The following is an 8,683-nucleotide window of genomic DNA, read 5'->3' on the forward strand; positions in this document are numbered from 1 at the left end:
AACAGTATGAAACAGATGAGCTAACATGGTTTAAAAAAAATAATAATCCTGAGGATTACAAAGGACACTTACTTCATTGTTTGCTATTTCGCTCGGCGTCGGCCAGCTTGCGATATCGCCCAAATCATCGGCCTGCAAAGGTGACAAACAGTTTATATTCCTTCCTTGACACAGCCCTTTTTGACACAGGAAAGATGTCACTCAGAGAGCCAGACTACTCCCTGGAGCAGAGCTGTCAAAAGTAGCAATTTTTAAAAAAAACCCAAGAAATACAACAGAAACCAAACACACAACTTTTGAAAGAGTTTCGAGATCACATTGACAATTGTCAGATTAACTGTTGTCCTACACATGTGTGATTAAAAGGTGTCTACTGCTCAAGGCTTTCAGTTTTTGGAAAACCTTGACAGCTATTAACCAACCTAAAAGGGGTGGCTGACAAAATTTCAGGAACTTTATGTTTCACTAAAAGGACTTAGTGTCTCCTGTTGTCGCAATGGTAACTTTATGCACATAAAGGACACTCATCACATAAGATGCAAAAGGGATTCTCAAAACCAATCTAGCATCATTTGTGCTCAAGTGATGCTGTTTCTTTGAAGCCCCTTCACATTTTTATGCAATCCCGCTGATTTTTTTAAACAATAATGCCTTTCTTTATCCCTCATGCACACACCAATTTAACAACTCTCCTAATTTCAATTTCCCATTTTTTAAAAATTTGTCTCTATGTTCAAAATTGTCTAGTACCAGGGCATAACATAACGTTTCTGGTTGGAGCTCTAAAATACCTTCCATCTTTTTATTAGAGCAGTATCAGCTATTTGTCATGCAGGCAAAAATACAGACCTTACTGCTTTTTCTTGTCCTGGGTTTTCCCGCTTTTATCACTTTAGTGGAATTTTGTAGTTCTGAAAAGGAAGAAAAATATTTTCAGGGGAAGAATTAGGCTGCACTTTAAATGAGTAAGGCAGGTGTGTGTTAACAACTCTGCCATGCTCTATCATACTACACCAAAGTGTTTCTGAGGGCTTGATATCAAAGTCAATGAACATTTTTTTTAGTGAATAAAGTCACTAATAGTACATGACACTGAAAACTCACATTCATAATAAGGGCAAATCCTCTTGCAAACCAGGTGTACAAGATGCTGCCTTACTGTGTATTTAAGCATTTTTTTTCAACTAAGAAGCCCAAGGCCATGTAAAAATGCTGGGTTTTAAACCTAACAGGTGCCAAAGAAAACCCAACACACATTTAATAAGTCCTCCTATTAAAAGCTATACTTATAAGGCAGAATTTATGAAATATATAATTATGTAAGCAAGGGAAAAAAACTTAAAAACAATTATATATTCCCAAATTCCTAGTAGTTTTCTTTTTAAAGTAATTACTCAGATGCCAAATAGAGTTTAGCCATATAGCTCAAAATCAAGCCGAAGTAGAAAACAAACAAACAAAGAAACAACAAAGGAAAATATGCAAAGAGAAAAATACTACTTTGTCAAAGCCTAAACATTATTATAATGATCCCATCTGATCTCCTGAGCAAGAGGAAGCTGTCTCTTAATTTCTTCTGTTGAGCCCTGGCTCTGCCAGTGCATGTCTTCCCACACAGATGGGAGTCACAAGCATTCCTTGAAACCTCCCATTCGGTGTTTTATTGCAAGACAAGCTTGAAACACTGAACGTGTGTGAAATCACAAGTGGATTATTTTATACGGGGATAACATCACCTCCTCAGCTCTTATCTCTTTCACATCCAGTGACTAATCTCCCTTATCAGGGCTCCACACTGGGAACCCCACCCTTGTGCCCCAGTGACTCTGGAAAGCCTCTCTGTCTGCTTCCTGGAATACACAGTGAACGTTACAAGCACAAACTAATGTTTACTCCACATTCCAGCCTAAATTTTAATAGAATTTATAGCCATATAAATGATCAATTTCATGTGTGTGCTTCTTACAACTTGGACATCTCGCCAGACACGAGTCCAGTGAATTCTGACCACCATTTGCCAGCAGGTTTTTGCCTCTCCTACAGATCTGCTTTTTAAAACAAAGACAAAACACACATCGCAATTAACTTCAGACTGAGAGCTTTAAGAAACACACAGTGGCCACGTAACCCTAATTTTCACTTGCCACTCAGTAGTAAACAAATTTCCCTTTTACAAAACAAGACAAACAACCGCAGGGGTGGAGCAGCAAACAAATTTGTAATTCTCTCCAAGAGAACTGCCAATTAGCCATGCAGGTAAACTGAGTGGCCAAAGCGTGGCTGTAAACACACATCCCTGTCCAATTACCTGAGTGAAGCCCTTTTTCCACCTGACAGCACTTTTACTTCAATTGCTGCTGAAGGACTGTTCTGCCAGAACTGCTGCTCTGTGTGTCAGCAGGGCGTAGCGAGGCACCCAGAAGTGCAAGACTCATTCTCGCTGCACTGTCTTAGTCATGGGATATAATTTATCCCAGGTGGCAGGAAAAGCTATCTGAATGGAGCAGAATGAGACCCAACTCGTTTGAAGGAATCTCTCTTATCTGAATGGAGTAATCCAAGACTTGGAAGATGCATTTGCAAGCTAAACAAAAAGAAAATATTGGGCAACGCACCGCCTGGTGGATGATGCCCTTTTGGAACTCAAAGGGCTTGAGATCTCATCTCACTCTGTGCTTCCCCACCTCCACAAAGATCCTTGTCCACCCAAAAGAGCCATGCTCAAAACCAAATTTACAACCAAATTTACCAACAGGTCCTTCCTGGCTGGCTTTCTGGGGCTTATCACGTGGGAGCTGGACTTCAGTGTGAAGCATGAAAGGGAAGATAAAGGGGAAGGAAAAACAAGAAGGAGGGTGGGAGATTAAAAGAACATAACATGAGAGCACTGAAAGGTTTTACCCATGTCACACCTGTTCTGTTGTCACGAACAGGCCTAGAACCACAAAACACCTGAAAAAGCATCTGAACACAGGCAAAACAAGCGTTCAGATAAAAGCCCCCTGCTTAACATCACTCTGGGGTTTGATTTTAACACCCCATAACAGCGTTGGGTACCCCAAAATGGCATCTTTAGTCCAAATAAACTATTTCACTTGTCAATTTCAACACAACTGCATTAAAAATGGTTTATTCCGTGGTATGCTACAAGGAACCTGTTAGTAAGTGGTGTGAAGGAACCTGTTAGTAAGTGGTGTGAAGGAACCTGTTAGTAAGTGGTGTGCTGTGTCAGTAAAAGAATTCACTGATCTTCAATGATTTTACTCGCTGGGTTTCAGAGTTTTGAGGGTGTGGGAGAAATAAATAAAGTATGAATTTAAACTGCCTCAAGGACAAAGCAGTTTAATTGCAAAAGATCATCTTTTAATCATTGAACTCCATCCAGTTGAGATGGCATTCACATGAAAACAGAAATCAGCCATTTTTATTATGGTTCTTCCAAGTTTCCTAACAGACCACATCCTATCAAGAGGTAGGTCCTGCAGAAAGACGAGGCTGTACAAGCATGCCATGAGAAGCACGTCAAGATAAATGGAACAGCAGGTCTGAAAAATGAAAGATGAATTTTGGAACCACCAAAACTGCAGCAATCCTCTGGGACAACAGCTACAGAGAAGGAAAAGCAGACTGGATGGCTGAGGAGCAAAGTTTGTGTGTAAGATCTCTCACCAAACCACCCCTGATCACAGCCACAATAGGGTCACAAGACAACAGGATCACAAGTAATAGGACTTCAGAAAGGATGGTTTGAAGCTCTGCAAATAAATAGCCAGCAAGTAATTTTTTTTTTTCTGATGGAAAGAGAAGATGATATTGCCAATTTCTTCTAAAAGCAAAGTCTATTAATAGGTGGAATGCATTCTAGTTTTTGATACAAATCACTGTTTATGCCGTGAGGTTTTCTAGACAATACTCGGGTTTTATTTTTACATGGACTGCACGTGTGCTCCCTTCTGTGAATAGCACCACATAAATACCAGAAGTGCTTCAGGGAGCAGATAAAATCACCCAGCTCTTCAATAAACTTAATTGGAGCCTGTGTGTTGAACTTGTACAATATTTTTCTTTCAATGCTCGGTTTGAAACTAGACAGTATATTCTATTTTTAAACAAGGTAAGCTATGCTTATATCTCTTGTTTTAACAGATTAATTATTGCAAATGTAACAAAAATTATCCCTTGGAGACTGTAATTAATTAAAATCCAGAGCATGGATTAGAGTAGAGATTCTGCAAAACAATAAATAAAAGTCCTAATTACTATCCTAACATTCTGCCCTACAGGAGGTCTAGAATTTTATAGCAAAAACTACATTACATTGTCAACCTCCACAATATTTGAACAAATAACCAAGGCAGCAAGTTATGACACCTGCAACCTTCCACCTATTTATGTTCAAAACCCATCAATTTTTCAATATAGGAAGCAATAGGAGGGGAAAAAAAATCCACAATACATGATTGATTCACCACAATGCTATTTATTTTCTTTAGATTTAATTTCTCACTTCCTTTTTTTCTTAGCTTCTTCATAGAAAACTGCAACCTGTCACTCAACTTCTACCAAAGTTTTCATGGTTAAATGTAGCACATGCCATAGCACAGGGAGGTGGGTTTCAGTTTCAGGAGAGGTCTCCAGTTTAGAAACAAAAACCCCAGACAAAAACAGCCACACCAAATTACACGTGCTGCTATGTACAACTAAGATACAGGCAGCAGCTTTGTATGGATTTTTAATCCCTTTAGAGTTGAAAAATTGCCGAAGCTGAAACCTCTGATAATGCTTTGAATAATTTCAGACACTGCTACTAAAACACTCCATGAATTCATAAGAACTAATGAGAACACCTGACTTAAACACACCCAAAAGATTCAATAATCAGATAATTTATGAATGTACTCATCTAAGGTTTGCTGTTGACAGTAACACAGTGTATCTTCACTAAACTGTACCTTTACAACCTGTTCTGCTATCAGGCTAAAGCAAACTGATTTACACAATAGCACTACAGTGAAATGGTTCTGCTACCAAAATATCAAAGAGATAAAATGTACTCTTTGATGCCCAGAAATAAACACAATAAGTGCAAAATAAAGAATGAAGTGTGTGCTTATTTTAATTAACTACATCATTCAAGCACACGCTAACAGGCAACCCACTTCAACCACTTCAGCAGCACAAGTATTTTGCCTCACTGAATATTTTCATGAATTTCATGAACAACTTCTGAATAATCATCTAATAAGTCACTAGAGACCCACATCAGCTATACAAATCACAGGAAGACTTGAGAACTTGTCATTTAGATTCCCTTTTTGCAACCTCACAAAAAGGGCAGTGCTGAAGGTTTCATCAGATGAAGAGGTGGGAGAACTTTTGAAATAAAATTATTTCAGCCACTCGATCCTGGGTGATTTTTTTTTTTAATGTGGAGGATGGGAAATTCACAGTTTCAACCTAAAGAAGTGAGGACTTACTGCAATACATTGGCTTGGCACTACAAGGGGAGGGAGGCACATCTCAGAGGCACCTTTCATCGCTTGGCAGCCTCTGTTAATGCTCACTCCATCCAACCACGACCACCAGGATTAGAATCATGGAATCACCAAGGTTGGAAAAGACCTCCAAGATCACCAAGTCCAACCTTTGACCAAACACTGCCTTACCAACTAAACCCTGGCACTGAGTGATTCCTTGAACCCCTCCAGGGACTGACACTCCGCACCTCCCTGGGCAGTGTGTTTCAAACCTTAACCACTCTCTCAGGGAAACAATTCTTCCTGAACAAGAGAGAAGCCTATTAATTTCCTGAGCAATTTTATACCTGACAGGAGTCTTTCCCCACAAGTTAGAAGCAGATGAGGATGTAAAAGCAGCTTCTGAAGTTATTCTGCTTAAAAGCGAAGTTTAACGAAACTCTTGGTCAGAAACACTGAACTATGGTAACAAACACGCCACGAAAAGTTCAGGTGTGTTTGCATTGGGTGTTTGGTTTACTGCAATGACTAAAACCCACTAAGGTATCTGAGACAAAAATATAATCAGTTCTAGTTACAACACTAGGACCGTATTCTTCAGCCAAAATTTTACATTTTCCTGGTAGTATCAGGTGACATTAACAGTTTGTTTCACAACAAGAGCCAGGTTTGCCTCTATCACAAACCAATCCCATGCTAAATTGAAAGTCCAAAGATGACAGGCTGGAGCCAATTTTCTCAAGTCTGTAACTATCACTGAACATACCATAGGTGCACGTCTCAGGAAACTTTTAACAAATTACTCCAGGATCAACAAGTCTAGCAGGATCCAGTCACTGCTTTGATGTGAGATCCTTTTACATTTTATTATCCTCTTTACGGATAGTTCTACATTCCATCCCAGTAGTATTTCTGCTCATCCACTTATTATTTCACATGACTAATTTCCACACTACAACATTCATAAGGGCCTAGTGTGACAGATTTTGCTTTGCCAACGTGCAATTAGTTTCTTCAAAATACATCCCTTGTTGCGGGTGGAGGCACATGGCAATTTCTTCCTTCAAACAGCCAGGAAGGATCAGCTGCTTTGCCTTTTACAAAGGTAAGAATGGTGGCTTCCTCACAGTGCTTCTGGTGGTGGCCAAACCAAAACATACACCCTGGTGTGTGTTCTTCACCAGTGCCACTGCCAGTAACGCTGACTCCCTTATTTGCTCAGTTACACACCTGGCCACTGAAAATCGTGTTCTAGTACAACTCTTCAGCTTAATTATTAATTCCATAAATGGGAGGCACAACTTCTTGCAGGAGAAAAACAAAATAAGGCTCTCCAAAATCACAAAATGAAGCAGACAACGCGCAGGGTGCGTGAACGCATCGCTTCCTGCCTCCTCCTTCCTTCAGCAGCTATTTGTGTGTTTTATCTTTGCTGGGAAAGCAAACTTTACAGAGGTGAAGCGCTCAAGGTGCTAACACAACAAAAGCAGCTTTCCCACTGCTTCTGATGCAGCACTGTTGCTATTGCTGCCACAGCAAGGCAAACGAGTGACAAGTCCCCTTTCATGCATGAAGCAGACCACAAGCTTCTGGCCAGCCAGCTGGATTTTGGAAGCTGGGCACAAACAGATGCTTAGGAGCGCGTCAGTACACCTAAACAAAACAGTCCAGATAATAAAGATGGCTATATACATATGTTGCCAAAAGTTCTGCTCTTCAGCCAGGTCGAGATTTTGTGGTCTGGAATGTGGTCTCCGTTTGTATGACCTGTATACTTGAAACTGTAAATCATATATTTCTCTTTGTCAAGGAAGTACGTGTTTAATTCAAGGATAAAAGCGACTGTGAGATCACAAAAAAAGTTTGTCAGGTGCCCTCGGGAGCAAGTGCTGAGATTGAAATTCTCGGGAAGCACTGGTTGAAGTATTTATTTTGAGGTCAGCAGTTTACTTGCAGCCAAGAACAATGCTCCAAGAAGCTACAAACTTCTAGGAACTCTTTGCTAGCCTAAGCATAAAGCCTGGCAATTTCAAGTTAGGACCTTGACGACTAGCTCTGTAAAGCCATATGCCCGTTCAGTTCAGCGTGGTGCCCATAAAGCAGCTTTATCTTCCATGTAGTGATTTAAGGCCAGGAAATTATCCCATGGCTACTCTCCCTGTGTAAACACACCAAATCCCAACAGCGAGCGAACCGTCTGCTTCGGTCAGTGCTTAGAGCCTCCGCAACCCCATTCTGGAAACCAAACCCGACTAACGGATCGCTCCCAGGGCCTTGCCACGCAACTAGCCAAAAAAGAGCCGCGCCAAAGCGGCATTTCTAAAGGAGGCTAAACGAGACGAGCGGGCGAGCAGCCCTCTCTGCGAACGGCAGGGGCCGGCCGGAGGTCACCGCCGGCCCGGGGCGGCCGCTCGCAAGCCGCGGGAGCTGCGGCCAGCCGGGCGCTGCTGTCGCCGGCCGCGTCCCCCGCCCCGAGCGCTGCCTGCCGTGCCCATGTATGTCAAACCCAGCGCGCCCGGCCCGGCTCCGGCCGCGCCGCGCCGCGCACGGGCCCGGCTCCGCGGCCGCCGGCAAACACGCGCTTTTCCTTCCTAGAAACACCAAAAACCAAAACCAAAACCGCCCCGCTGCCATCGAGGCGCCGCGCACAAGCTCCCGGCCCCGCACCTGGTTCCTGCGGTCCGAGCCGCCCGTCCGGCCCCGCGGGCGGGGAAGGGCTGTCCCGCCGGGCTCTGCGCCGCGTCCACGCGTTCTCCTTGGGCGCCGGGGCTTCCCTGCTCCGGCCGCCCTCCTCCGCCACCTCCTCCCCGCGGGGCGAGCCGGGCTCGGGCTGCCGGGGCTCCTGGGCCGCCCCCCAGCCCCGCCGCTCCGACACCTGCGCCGCGGACATGCCCGGCCGTGCGCCCGCCGGAGGGGCCGCAGCCGGGCCGGCCGAGGCGAGGAGCCCGCGGCGGGGGAAGGGGAACCCGCCTCCTCTCCTCGCCGCCCCGCCCCGGAGCCGCTGCCAGCGCCCCCCGGCCGGGCCGAGCGCCGCCGGCTCCCTGCTGCTGCCCTGCGGCCGCTCGCTGCCGCGGGGGGCGATGCGCCGAGCGGGGAACAGCGACAGCGACCGCGACCCGCCGGGGCCGCCGCCGCCGCCTGCGGAGGGACGGGCGGCGCTCCGGGCGCGCTGCCTCGGCCGCCCCGGCCCCGGCCCCGCCCGCGCG

General features: G+C 44.5%; 1 protein-coding gene across 3 annotated transcripts in view; it reads right to left on the reverse strand.

The window, feature by feature from the left end:
- Positions 1-8,683, reverse strand: part of LARP1B (La ribonucleoprotein 1B) — a 26,199-nt gene extending 17,516 nt beyond the window's left edge. For all 3 annotated transcript variants that reach the window (XM_038135030.1, XM_038135031.1, XM_038135029.1), the window contains exons 1-3: positions 8,145-8,683; positions 850-911; positions 73-132 (exon numbers count right to left, since the gene is read on the reverse strand). In XM_038135030.1, the coding sequence (XP_037990958.1) occupies positions 73-132; positions 850-911; positions 8,145-8,367 (345 nt within the window). In that variant the 5' untranslated portion in view covers positions 8,368-8,683. The remainder of the gene's footprint in view (positions 1-72; positions 133-849; positions 912-8,144) is intronic.

This window comes from Motacilla alba, chromosome 4 (genome assembly GCF_015832195.1).
Source record: "Motacilla alba alba isolate MOTALB_02 chromosome 4, Motacilla_alba_V1.0_pri, whole genome shotgun sequence".
NCBI lineage: Eukaryota > Metazoa > Chordata > Aves > Passeriformes > Motacillidae > Motacilla > Motacilla alba.